The sequence below is a fragment of the Castor canadensis genome, chromosome 2 (genome assembly GCF_047511655.1).
Source record: "Castor canadensis chromosome 2, mCasCan1.hap1v2, whole genome shotgun sequence".
In the NCBI taxonomy this organism is placed as follows: domain Eukaryota; kingdom Metazoa; phylum Chordata; class Mammalia; order Rodentia; family Castoridae; genus Castor; species Castor canadensis.
Window position 1 is genome coordinate 196,679,677 of NC_133387.1, and position 14,171 is coordinate 196,693,847.

Sequence of the window (14,171 nt, forward strand, 5' to 3'; positions counted from 1 at the left end):
AAGGAGTCAACATGTGAACAATGAGCTCAGGTCTCAAACACTGAGGCAAGAAACACAGAATCTGCTAGCTGTTGAGAGGAGTTTGAAGGAAAGGAGAGAAATATAGGAAAAAAATAATTTAGTAATTTAAAAATTGTCTTGCCACACTCTTTTTTCCAGAACATTGAGTAAGATGTCTTTTTATTTTTAAATGAAAAAATTACATTCCCTCTTTTGAAGGAGCTTGCAGGTGATGATTATGGAGATGAATGACCCAATAATTAAAGACAACGTGATAAGCAGCGTAACAGTGGAAACCTCAGAGATGGCAGTTTCCTTCGGGCCCAGTGTTATGCATGGCATGAATGTCAGGGAGGAATCAGAACTCTTGCTAAGCTCTTGAAGAGAACCATGCAGTCTTTCTGATATATTCTCCTCTCTCTGCACACTGATTGTCTTCTTTGTGAGTCTGAGCAACAATTATAGTTGATCAATTTTTTAATAAGAATGCCACTACTTGGCTTTATGGGTGTCTACTTGAAAACATTTATCTATCCCCTAGTCAGATGTATATGGAACTGGTGTCATGGGTCACCTACTGACTTAGTAGTATAGAGGATAAAGTTCCATATGACATGCATTCTAAATGGGGTCATATGGTCCCCAACCAGGTGAAAACTGGTCATAAGAGGCAAAAACATCTTACGATTTTTTTGTGTGTATAAAAAACAGATATACATACAACACACAAACAGATACACAGTATTTCTCTGGCATTAAAATATCTCAAATACTTCTTTATGGGTAGCAGTAATGAACGCCATGTTGAGAAACATGCTCTAAATGTAACAAAGGAAAGAGAACCACTATGGGAAGGCTGTTAATGGGTCAAACACGATACTGAGTACATTCAGGTATTCTCTTATTTAATCCTCATAATAGTCATTTATGGATAAAGACACAACATAAATAATTCAACTACAGCTTCTAGGTAGCATAGCTGAGGTTTGAAGCCAAGTCCATGTTCAAAGCCTTGCTCTTTCCATTAAACTAAGCCACAAAGTCAAAGTCAGTTAACATGTCTGAATCATTATTGCTACCCTTATGTATTTAACTTGTTGGAGAGCAGGAATAGGAAAACGTTAGGCTTCTTTATTTTGCAAATTTGTTTCCAGTACTGGGGAGTGAACCTAGGGCTTCCTACATGCTGAGCAAGTGCTGTACCACTGAGCTATGTCCCCAGCCCCAGAAAAGGGAAATAAAAAATTCACTAACAGCATATATGTATTTATCAGTCCATTGTCTCTACGTTATGTTGTACACATATAACCTCTGACATTCTCTGCTTTAGAAAGGTAAGCTGAACGGCAGTTCCTTGCAAAGTCATGCTCTAGTTCTTTGGGGCAGGAGGGGCCCTACGAACCTGATCCATCATCAACATTGGCTATCTCCAAGACAGTTTTGTCATTGCCATTGACCCCTTGATTGACACTTCCCTCAGCATCTCTCCTGGGATTCTCAGCTTCCACTTTGGGTCTGGATCATAATATTTTTGTAGCTACTTTACCTCAGGAGAAAGACCTGAGCAGGTGGTTGATCTCCCTCCTTATCCCCATTACCAACTGCTTTAAAAATACCTTACAGAAGAGTGCAATAAAGGAAGATAGCAATCATTGAACCCTTAAGGAGTTTCAGGCAGTCATTAAATACTTTCCCTATATTTAGTGTAATCTTTATAATATCTAGAGGTAGAAACAATTGTAATTCAAATGCTAGGTATGAAAATACTGTCTTCAAGACATTGAAGTAATGCTCAAGGTCATAAAATGATGGAGCCAAGATTCTAAGGTAGATTATAACCACTGCAATGTCCTATGGCTATCCAATGGCCTTGTTTCCTCATATTTGACCCATTTGGGGCACTGAGTGAGTCAAGACCCAGACGGAAATAAAATTTGGGTGTAGCAGTCTATTTTTACTTTTTATGAGGACATTCTTTCACTTCTTTGTATCTTTGGTAGTATTCTTACATCCTACACTTAAAGATACTTCCTGTAAATCTTCCAAGAACCATATTTCTTCCTGCCATAGTCAAGACCAGTTCTTGCTTTTAGTAAGACTTAGGACATGTCCACTGTGGAACGATTGCTCCCGCTAGGGAAGCTCACCCCCAATGACCTTAGCATTCTCCAACTAGATTCACCACAGTGCTTTTCACGTAACTCCTAACTTCAAGGTAGTTTCAACACCAGCAATGCAGTGGTAGAGAGCCAGCTACTCTCATATTTCCCAATAAATCTCATCTTTCTGCTTTCTAGCCCGACTTTGTTGTGTTCCTTTTATGATTCTTGAACTGAGTTCAATATTTGAAAGGCTTACCCCAAATTTTTCTAATGTGATCCTCCTCTTCATGAATCCTAGAGCCACATCTGGTTGCAGCCTTGATTTTCTCCTTTAAGGTCAAGGGAAATAAAATGAATATTAGTGAGCAGCCATAATAGGTGCTTTACAACTCACTGTCTCATTTGATCATCCAAAAGTATAAAGAGGCAAAGGTTGTAATCCTCATTTCAATTGGAACACCTGACAGTTCTAGAGGTCAAACCATAGAACTTGGAAAGGCAGAGTGTGGAGGTGAAATTCCAGATGAAATGTGGAGGGCTTCCTTTTCTTCCTACTTGAGAAGAAAATCTGTTTCCTGGATTTGAGCCTCAGAAACATACTTAGGAAGCTGTCAGCATTCTCCAGGCTGGGCAGGGGTCAGAGTAATAATTAAATTATAATCTATTATTATGCACACCCTCATCCACTAGACTGTTCATATAGAGTCAGAAGACAGTTAAGCTTGGCGTGGTGCAAAGGTGTGTTGAGTAAAGATTTTCCCTACATAACTGTCTCACTCCTTGCCATTTTACTTTTCAGTGTTCAAACACTCTACTAACTAAGAGGTAGATTCTGTGGAAACAGGACAGTTAGATCAGGGGAAGGAAGCTGAGTTGATAAGGACACGGAGAGATTCAAGATCAAACTTTTCCTACCACGCAAGGTTGCTACCAACATCAGGCAATTGGGATGTAGGCAAAGTTTGCCTCTGGAGTCTCTACAGGTGCACAGTTGGGATTTGGTTTCAGCTCCAGTGGCTGAAGGTCTCCAGTAATATAATTAGGTTCTAAGCCTGCATAACACATAGAACAAATATCAAAGCAAGACGATACTGTGAACTTTCCCTTGCTAAATATGAAATCTCTGCATCAGAGTTCTCTTTTGAGCTAGATTCAGCTTTATTCTAGAAAAATTATTCTAGAAAAAAATGACGTGATCTTTAAACTTTAAATACATATTTTATCTATAATGAATATAAGGAAAGTACTATAATGAATATTGAGAATACTAAGTTTTCTAGAAATATGTTTTCAGTTATCTTTATATTTTAAATGTTTGGTTTTTCAGTGTTTTGTTTTTGTTGTTTCTTTGTTTTACAGGGACTTTTTGTATAGATTAGGTAGAAGTTACTTATTTTTTGGAAGAACTGTACTCTGAGATGCCTACGTGAGTGATCCACTGTTAGTTGAGTAAGTTCATGCTTTTATTTGCATGGTTTCAAGATAAATCAAAGGATGATATCAACTGTGAGTCACTCAAAGGAGTTCATATTCACAGAGCCTGGCCTAATGGCTATATAAAGAAGGACATTTTAAGGAACTTGTAGTAAGGGAGCTGAGTAAATTGAGCTGAGCTCTTCTGAAGACAGACGTTCACAATGAAGTTTCTTCTGTTGATTCTAGTTCTGCAGGTTCCTGCCTCTGGAGCTGCTCCCCTGACCCATGATAATAGAAGCATAGAAAAAATTGATGTGACATTTGCTATAGTAAGTATTGACATTATAGTATTGATCAAGCCTGGTTTTTGTCTTTAAGATTTGTTGCATTTACAAGTTTTATTTTTGAAAAGGAGTATTTGAAAACTGAGCTAGGAGGCTATTTGCTTCCAGTATTGGTTTTTCTTTGCCATAGAGGAATATTAAAAGGAAGTATTGGTTTTGAAGGAGTATTATGAAACTGGTGAGGAATATTTTTCTTTTGTACTAAAAGGCTTTGTCCAAGGAATATTAGTTCAATATAATTGTAGCTCACTTCTTTTACAATATTTTACATTAGTCATTTGATGCCAGCAAAGAATCTGAGATTAGAACGATGGCTTTACCAGTTTAGCCTCTTCAGGCTGCCATGATCATTTTGGCCTACTTCCTTTGTCATTCATCTGAGATATTTCTCCATAAGTATTTTTGAAATTGAATATCTTTAATTCTTAACTTTCCCCTCATTAAAAGACTTTAATGTCCTATTTTCTAAAGCTATCATACTTTGTTGTTTTAGAGCAGGGTTTTGCTGTCTTGCCTAGGCTGGCCTTGAATGTGGGCTGAAATGATCCTCTCACCTCAGCCTCTGGAGTACACACCCAGCTCTGTTTTCTAAAATTATCTTTACACATTTTTTGACAGTGCTGAGGATTGACCCCAGAGCTGCTAGCATGTTAGACGAGTGCTCAACCACTTCAGCTAAGCAATGTTTTCATTCCAAATTCAATTAACAATTGAAGCATTTTAACCAGAAAGATTTTGCCACTTGAATGTTATGATGGGCTAGATGCTGAAGTAGCTTCTAAAAAGTAGAAAGAAGTTGAAGAAGTAGAAACAAAAAGATTTTTCTACTGGACTTCTGGAAACAAATCTGGCTAATAATTTTTGACATGCCTTTTGATAGCACAGAAGACAAATTTTTTCCTTATTATAAATAATTAGGAAAATTAGCAAAATTTGCTAATTTTATTATTTGGATTTATGAAATAAATAATAAAAACCTAACCTTCAATTACAATGGCTGGTTCAAAAACCTCAGTGTGCAGCTGATTCATGTATGCTGAGCTCCCAACAGAAATTTTCTGCATATGATTATGCATAACTGAATGTGGTTTTTTTCAGGAATACTTGTCAAACTTTTACAACCTTCAGGATGGAACTCCAATGACAAAAATGAAAATCAATAACAACTTCCTAGAGGAAAAAATTCAGGAAATGCAGCAGTTCTTTGGGTTAAAGGTGACTGGGCAGCTAGACAGCTCTACGCTGGAGTTGATGCACACACCAAGATGTGGAGTGCCTGACGCTCAGCATTTCACAACAATGCCACAGAGGCCAGTGTGGAACAAACGTTCTCTCACCTACAGGTAATAAAAGCGTTGGGAGCCATGTATTTTCCTACTTTCCCATTGGTTTGACTTCTAGAAAGCTAGACATGCTATCACTCATCTCTGGAAGTTATAGATGAGTAGTAGAGTTCGTTCACACTAACTCTGTTAAAATTCAGTATCTCTAGAAGGAAGGGTTGTTCACTCAAAGAAGAGTTGTAATTGCTTGACTTGCCAGTCATTCTAGAGCAGAGTAGAAAAACAGCAAAAGAACAAAGCTGAATTGACTGTAAGTAAGAGAGGTTTAGAGTATTCGAAATGGACAAATGTGGAAGTCTGGGAGCAGGAGAAAAGGGTGTATTCTTCTGAGAAAGTAAATCCTTCACAATGATACCTGTAAGTCATAAATAAGGAGGAATTAAGTTAGATTTCTGTTAAGGAAAAAGTTGTCTAAGGAAAAATGGTTTTTTACTTAAATAAGCAAGTTTTTCTTATCTAGATTCTTGATTTAAGAAATAATTCATCTTCCAACAAAATTGACAATGGTTTCCATGTTTTTTCTCTCATTTTTCTGATAAAGAATCCATAATTATACTCCTGACATGAAGCGTGAGGATGTTGACTATGCCATCCAGAAAGCTTTTCAAGTATGGAGTGATGTGACGCCCTTGAAATTCAGAAGGATTAATGCAGGCGAGGCTGACATTGTGATACTTTTTGCATATAGAGGTAAAGAATGCAGATTTCTTCTGCATCACTTATCAGGACCTATGACATGCATAAAAGGACTCATTTTCTTTCCTCTTTTAAAAAGATCATGGTGACTTCAATTCTTTTGATGGCAAGGATGGAATCTTGGCCCATGCTTTTGGACCTGGATCTGGTATTGGAGGAGATGCACACTTTGATGAGGCAGAAACGTGGAGTAAAAGCATCCAAGGTAGGGGGAAAATAAACATGACATAAACAGAAACTAAATCTAACAAAGTTTGAAATATGTCCTGATTTTTGAAAGGGTGCATTCTGATAAAAAATTACAGCATGACCTATTTTGATTGTAACTTTGCCTCAAAATCAAATTTAATATTTTACATGTATCTCAATTTCATTCCCTAAAAACTAAAAGTATTAAGCCATATTATCTTAATGATCAACTCTAAGAATATATGAGCATCCTATGAACAAGGTCACTAGTGTGAACTCATGGAGAGGTAAAAGCCATTAGTGTTTTATCAATAAACTCAAAAGCAAACACAAACACTAATATTCTGTGTTCCAAGTCATAGAATAAGGTGATTGTGTGTTTCACTGTGTGCTGACAATTTGTTAGGTTCATAGTGACACAGAAAGATAAAGTTATAAGGAATTTAGAGATTCCCTAGGGAGAAACACAAGTCTGTGTGACCCTGGGATAAAATTTTCCGAAAGTCCAGCTAATCAACAAACAATACCTGTGTGCACTTAGAGAAGGCCTGACTGTAACTCGTCAACCCTCTCAGGGTAATTAAGCTTGCCTACTATTTGGGGAAAAAAATCATCAGCATGGGAAAATTCAAACCATCCTATCAGAAGCCTTCCTAACCTCTGTATTGGAAATTCTAGATTATATGGGTCACTCATGCAGACAATAAATAAGTCAAGAATGTGATCTACCTATCATCCCCCTTCTCTGGCTGATTTTACAGGGGTCATATGGCAATATTTTTATAGACAGACCATTATAGAAGGGCCATTTTAAACTAGCACATCACCTAAGACTTATCAAATTTTTGACTGTCAAGGCAAATCATGTAGGATTAAGTCCTCACTGAACTACAAATCCTCAGCCAGATGTGTTGCATGTATCTAAGCTGCATCCAAAGTTATCTGAGGGTTGTAAACACTTCATCTAAAGTGGGAGGTTTGTCTTATTTAGCCTCAAAAAAAGTCTTGGAATTCTCATGGATCTTAGACTCAACACCATTGTCTTCAGATAGAGAAAATTGAGGCCAAGAGGTTACTGGCTAGTGTCTGGAAAAGCTGGGGCTGGAACATGCATTTCTTGCTCTGAGCCCTATTTACTAAAAAATTGAATTGACTCTAGGCTTTCAAAAAGTTAAGCTGTTTGTGAATATCATAACTTAAAATACTCATTCTTGGCCTAAAATTTCACCCAGTAAGTTAAATGAACAGTTAGGGCAATGCTTACTGAGTTTCCATTATGGTGTGGTTAATAGGGTGTTTAAATACAGAGATGAAAAGGACACAATACAATGTAGTAGGAAACAGAGCACACAGAGAAATCCATTATTTAGAGATGAGGACCAATGGTAGCAGTTCCTACAAAGTGTTAGGAGATTTGACTATAGGATATTTTATTTATTTATTTACTGTTTTATCCATTCACATGTGCATACATTGTTTGGGCCGTTTCTCCCCCCCTTGACTATAGGATAAATTCAGGCTTAAGCCAAATTGTAAAATATGGAGTCTCACTGTTTCCAAGCCCAGGCTGACCTCAAACTCCTAGGTTTAAGCAAACCCCTTGTCTTAGTCTCCCTACTGGCTGGAACTGCAGGCGTATATCACTGCACCTGACTTTTAAAATGATTGAGGAGCAATGAGAATGACTGAACACAGCTATCACTTACTCTAGGAATTTTCACGACAATATATTTCACTTGTTTGGCTCTTGACCGCCAATTTTGCCCCCAAGGGGCCATTTTGACAATGACTAGAGATATATTTTGGTTATGTAAACTGGAAGGGAGTCTGCTACTTGCACTTAGTAGTTCAACCAGAGATTGCTGAACATCTGCAATGCAGAGGATAGCTCTGAAAACAAAGAAATATTTGATCTATATTGTTAATAATACTAGGGTTGAGAATGTCTATTTAAGAAAGTAGGGAACTAAGTAAAGGATTCTTAAATGCTTCTCTTTCACTGTGTTAGATGTTGTGTTGTTGTCTTCAAAATGACGAAGTAATAGATGGAAACAAGTGTCCATGGATAAAGAATGGTACATACACACAGTGAAATACTATTCAGCCATAAAAAGATGAAAACCTATCACATAGATGGGACTAGAAGTCATTATGTGATCTGAAAAGGTCAGGCACAGAAACACAAGTACTGTAAGGTCTCATTTATAGGTAGAATCTAAAAAAGTCGGCCTCAAAATGTTGAGAGTAGAATGGTGGCTAGAGAGAGTGGGGAAGGAGTGTTGATCTATGGGTACTAAGGTACTCTCAGGTAGGAGCAAGGAGTTCTGGTGTGCTGTTTTACAGTAGGGTGACTACAGTTAATAATCATGGACTATATATTTGAAAAAGGTAGAAGAAAGAATTTTGAATGCTTTATCAAAAGTGCTTAATATGTGAAGTGATACATTTACCCTGATTTGAACATTATCTGATGTACACACGTGTCAAAACACCACACGGTTCCCCATAAATATGTATGTTTTATGGCAGTTAAACGCGATGCCAGTGTCTGGCTTGGCCTTACCCCTTTTGCTCGATTCCCTCTCAGGCAAAAACTTGTTTCTTGTTGCCGTCCACGAGCTTGGCCATTCCTTGGGGCTTGGGCACTCCAGGGATCCAAACGCCATAATGTACCCCAACTACCGTTACTTTGACCTCAACACTTTCCACCTGTCTGCTGATGATGTACGTGGCATTCAGTCCCTCTATGGTGAGTTGACCCTCATTATCATTCTGCATCTACAGCTGCTCTTATGAATAGTCTGATAGCATCTGGATTTGGGTAAAACTTTCCTATCTGTCTTTCCTCTTGAGCCCATGACAATCCTGTGAGCTAGGTGCAGAGCTATTTTCTTCATTTTAAAGATAAGGACAAAAGATGTCATGTGTTGATGTCAGGCAGAATCTGAGACCTCAAGTCTGAAGTTCTTTCCATCCCAGATAACATGACCCTGTTGAAGAAAGCACACAAAAAAACAATTTAACCAGAAAAAAACACCCAGATAGAGAAAATCATATGCTTCGTATGAATTTTATAGAAAACTTAAATTAGCTTTCCAACAAGAAAACGGAAAGTTTTAAAGAGAACTGTTCTTCTTCTTTGAACTAATGTGCAAATGTTTTCTAAACACTTCTTGAAATGTTTTTTCAGGAGGCCCAGGGACACACCAACCCAAGCCAAATCCTGATGGTTCAGGACCAGCTGCCTGTGACCCCAACTTGACTTTTGATGCTGTCACTACAATGGGAGACAAAATCCTATTCTTTAAAGACAGGTAGGAGCATTTTTCATATCTAACCAATATTAAGGGTTCTGTCCTTAGGGTTTTTTTTTTTTTTTGATCAAAGAATAGTTGCAATGAGATAGATGAAAGTTATAGGCAGGGATTTGGATTGACACAGTAGGCAGTGGAGAAATCTTGAAATTTTTGAAGAAGGAAAGCAATGTGATTATTTTTGTACTGACTAGAAAATTGGTGTGCAAAAGATCAATTTGCAGTAGGAGTCCGGGTTGGGCAATGAGAAGACAGGAAGTAGAATTTAATTATTTAAGCCTAGATAAAAGTGGTAAAGTTTGGAAGTAAGGCTGTAAAAAGAGTTCCTGTGTAAACATTCTTGGTATACAAAAGACAGATCCAGGATGACTTACAGTTTCTGTTTCAGAATACAGATTGAGGCAGCTATTGGTAGGAGAAGAGCAGTGGGGAAGATTAAGATGTGGTAGGTAGGACAAATGTTCCCCATTTTTAACATTATTCAGCAGACACCTGAGATTAGGTGACTTCCTTTTGGTTACAAAATTGGTGAAGGGATTGTAGGGCCAGACTAGAACCGTAGAACCTTGGGTTTCAAACTCCAAGGTATTATCAAAGAGTTGAGAAAGAGAGTCTCTATGATGTCTATAGCATCACAGAGATCAGTGGAAAACAAGGTGAATGTAATGGAAAGAAATATTAAGTCTTTTCACAAGTTCTTCTCATTCACACTTCAAGGTACTCTGGTCTGTAACAATTTTTAACATTAAATGTCTTTCATGTCAGGTTCTTCTGGTGGAAGTTTCCTGAAGGTACAGCCACCGGCATTAGTTCAATTTATTCTGTATGGCCAACATTGCCATCTGGCATTCAAGCTGCTTATGAAGTTAAAGACAGAAATCAAGTTTTTCTTTTTAAAGGTAATTCCAGGATTTATTTTTACCATTGAGAATACTTTAATGAGAAGAACAAATTAGGGAAATATTACTACATTTTGGATAAAGATCAAAAAGCACTCCAGATATTCTTAATGGTAGCTCTGCACTACAAATTAAAGTAGCCGAACTACACAGAATATATTCACAAATCCTGGGGGAAGTTTGTAAAATATAATGTGGTAATACTTACAATTTAAAAAAACATGGAACTACAGGACAGAAACCTTGTTTGACAACAAGAAATAGAACGGGGTGTAGCCCAATTGTAGAGTGTTTGTCTAGTATGAATGGGGTCCAAGGTCTTATCCCCAACATTTGGGAAAAATAAAACAAAACAAAACAGAAAGAACAACAAATAACACATTTTAGAACTCTGGGAAAAGAATGGCGTTGTTCGTAGTATGTCAGTGTTTTCTCTTTCTCTATAATTTATTTGTCTCTGCAGATGACAAGTACTGGTTAATAAGTGATTTAAGACTACAGCCAAACCCTCCCAAGCGCATACATTCCCTGGGCTTCCCTGGGTCTGTGAAAAAAATCGATGCGGCTGTCTTCAATCCATTTCTCCATAAGGCCTACTTTTTTGTAGATAACCAATATTGGAGGTGAGATTTAATGGTTGATGATTTGTGCCCCACACATGTAAAACAGGCACAGAATGGAGTTTTCCTAAAGTTAGTTTTTATGTGCAAACTCTAAAAGGTCATTCACCTTCTTGAGAGAAATATCAAAAGAACACAGTACTGAAATACTTAACTGCCAAGCTAGTTTTTTTCTCTGTGTTTTGGGGTTTTTGATATAAGAGATAGCATATAATCTCATTTAAAAAGAAACACTTCAAATAAAACATCACGTTACACTGAGAAGGCATGGTAGATGTGTGAGGCCTACTGTTTAGTCTACAGTCATTTGGAGGGTGTCCAGATTTCTAGACTCCTTTCCATAATCTCTGGACCCAGAAGGCAGAACGAGGACACCAGTCTCTGAGTGACAGTAGATCCTACAAGGTCTTCCCAACAGGAAACCAGATGGTCAGGCAATGCCAGTAGCTCACCTGAGTGGTTGTCTTCTTTGGTCTTGTTTCTATTTTTGATTACACTGGATTCTTTCTATGCTCTTCCAAAGAAACCAAGCATTTCCCAAATTTCTTGCATGATTGAGAAGAAGCATGACAAAATGCATTCAGGTTACATTATAACTTTTATTTTTTCTTGAACATTTAAAATTCAACATCTAATTTCAGTTGAATACCACAGGCTTATGACATGAGTTTGTTCACCAAACTTGTTTGAGAAATAGAGCTTTTGATTTTTAGCAAATTGGACCCTCCAAAGAGCCCACAAACTGGAGTAGTTTATCACAGCCTGACATTACTAACACTGACAGACCAGCGGTCCCATTTACTTTCATGCTTCCATCTGGGCCAGGATTTTTCTTTTCCTTAAAGGTCAATGGGATGGTGCTGAGCAAGCAATACATACTTGGAAAACTAAATTGACTAAAAATAAGATGACAGTCACCTTCAATTGCCACCTGGAACTCTAGAGAGAATCAGAATTCTTTTCATTTGCTGGTAAAAGAGTATTTAGGAAAAACACTAAGGCCTGACTATCTAGACTGGATGTGATAAAAGGGTTTGCTTTCAGTTCTAACTCGTATGGCTAAAACCCTTTGTCTCCATAGCTCTTTAACCCTCACGTTCTGTTACCTTTTGGCTGGAAATCATTGATTTTTGTCTCTGTAGATAGCTTTGGAAAGAGGCAAAGACAGGCAAAAAAATAGTTGGATCAGTGGGGGCCTTCCCTGCACCAAATCACCTTCAATGCGAGGCATCTATCCAGGAGGACTGAGCACTGGGGAAGAATTGGGGGTGGTGGGGAAAGGCTTGACTGGAGCCAGGAAGCCTGGGTTTTGAGTCTGACAGGAACTTAGCATAAATCAGTGAACTCTGTAGTCTTTGGTTTTCATCATTAGTACCATTAAAACCCTTTGAAGAAGAGCCTTTCAGGAGAGAAGATGGGTTGGTGGTTTATGTTATAAAATCTCCTTTCTTATTGAGTTCCTATGGGTTATTTCCTTGCACAGGTATGATGTGAAAAGACAGCTCATGGACCCCACTTATCCCAGATTAATTAGTAAATGGTTTCCAGGAATTAAGCCTAAAATTGATGCAGCCTTCTATTTCAAAGGTAAGTAGATTAAGAGACCAATAAGTTAATAGAAATCCCATTTTAAAGCATTATAAAGACTTTAAGATCAGAGAATGAGGTCTAAGTTAGAAAGAGACAGGACTCTGGAATTCTCAACAGAGTCCCAGAGGGAAAACTCACACTGCACCAGGCTTAGAACAGATGGAAGAGAAGAATGAGCAACGGGAAATACCACCAATGGTGTATCTCTAAGGTGGTCTGGAAGGCAGAGGGAATGTGATTGCTGCTATTTCCTCTGGTTGAGTCTTTGGAATATTCTGTGACCATGTGTACTGAACCATAAAGCTGCAAATAGCAGCCAAAAGACTCAGGCAAGCCTGGTGTCTCATACTTCCTTGTTTCTTTGCATTCTTTACCTGTTTATTTCAGTCCTTTTCCTCTTAGAGGCCCCCACTGACTGGGACTGTGGGTGAGATGAGACAAGCTTGAGTTTCTGTTGTGAATATCTTCACACTTCAGTTTAAGCAAACTTGTTCATTGGACCAAGGGTTCCTGCCAGTCTCTTTTCCTCTGTGCAGGACCCTGTGTGCCCTACCCGGGCCCATTACCTTCTGTGAGTCCTCCACCCAGAGTCTGACTGCCTGTGGGTAGATAATTGGGGTAGAATACACAGCCAGGGGTCCCCAGCACTTATATTCTCAAATCACATCTCATATAGTCTAAGTAATTTATAAAAACAGTTCTAGTTTTTTAAAAAAGAAATACAGGAGGAGAATTAAACAATTTAATTTATTTTCACTTTTAGGTCATTACTATTTCTTCCAAGGTTCTAATCAACTTGAATATGATGTCCGGTCACAGCGCATCACCAAAAGGCTGAAAAGCAATAGCTGGTTTGGATGTTAGAAATGATATAATTAATGGTATTTATTAATTCACTTCAGTTTAATAAATATTTGTTATGTATTTGCTATGTGCTTGGGGTACCACTACACAGTGATATGTAAAATATCATAAAATAAGACAAAATCTATGGGCCACAGAAAAGTGATTGCATATATGACTATACAAAATATAAACTTGTATTGTCAGTTTTTATTTGATTCTACTATTAGGTTTGAAAATATAGCCCTTCAAGGGCCAACAGACTAACTTTTGAAGGTGCTCTGTAAATCAGTTCCTAACAACCTTGGACTGAGAAATTAGAATTACTGCTCTAGATTAACTTTTAAACATGAATATTTTTGCTCAAATAAAAATTTTAAAGAGAGTACTTTGTTTTTTAATATTTTCTCAAAAAGCAGAATATGTTTGGAAAATAACTCTGAATTTACTTCCAAATACAGTGCCAAGGAGTGACTATAAATATGACAACTATAAAAAGAAAAGGCTTAGATTCCTTTTGATCACTTATGGAAGGATACCTGCATCCTTGGTCTCTGTACATCACCTCAAGGAGTAACTAGAGAAAGAGCAGGAATAAATGGGAATTTCCATTCTTAGAAAATCTTCTGTTGCAGCTCAAGTTTCACATCACAACATGGCTGTGTAATTGCTGTGTGAACTTGAGAAGTCTAAGCTTCCTAAAGCTTAGAAGGAAATGTTACTGATACACACTCAGAGGTTTATTGCAGGAAACCCGCCCCCCCCCCCCATAAAATACATGGTGAGCACACCATGTTGGTAGCATGGCCTGTCTC

The 14,171-nt window shown here is 37.8% G+C and overlaps 1 protein-coding gene across 1 annotated transcript; it reads left to right on the forward strand.

The window, feature by feature from the left end:
- Positions 1-3,700: 3,700 nt before the first annotated feature.
- Mmp12 (matrix metallopeptidase 12) lies at positions 3,701-13,741 on the forward strand. The gene is made up of 10 exons (XM_020168074.2): positions 3,701-3,847; positions 4,961-5,205; positions 5,747-5,895; positions 5,981-6,106; positions 8,678-8,839; positions 9,281-9,404; positions 10,170-10,303; positions 10,767-10,926; positions 12,407-12,510; positions 13,277-13,741. The coding sequence occupies exons 1-10, from the start codon at positions 3,740-3,742 to the stop codon at positions 13,375-13,377; spliced, it is 1,413 nt and encodes a 470-aa protein (XP_020023663.2). The 5' UTR covers positions 3,701-3,739; the 3' UTR covers positions 13,378-13,741.
- The last annotated feature ends 430 nt before the right edge of the window (positions 13,742-14,171 follow it).

What these genes read in the sequence shown, in the direction of transcription:
- Mmp12 (XM_020168074.2), top strand. Translation starts at nt 3,740, where the DNA reads ATGAAGTTTCTTCTGTTGATTCTAGTTCTGCAGGTTCCTGCCTCTGGA. An exon ending in TGGCATTCAGTCCCTCTATG is followed by an intron (nt 8,840 to 9,280) that starts GTGAGTTGACCC and finishes ATGTTTTTTCAG; the next exon opens with GAGGCCCAGGGACACACCAA. An exon ending in TGCAGCCTTCTATTTCAAAG is followed by an intron (nt 12,511 to 13,276) that starts GTAAGTAGATTA and finishes TTTCACTTTTAG; the next exon opens with GTCATTACTATTTCTTCCAA.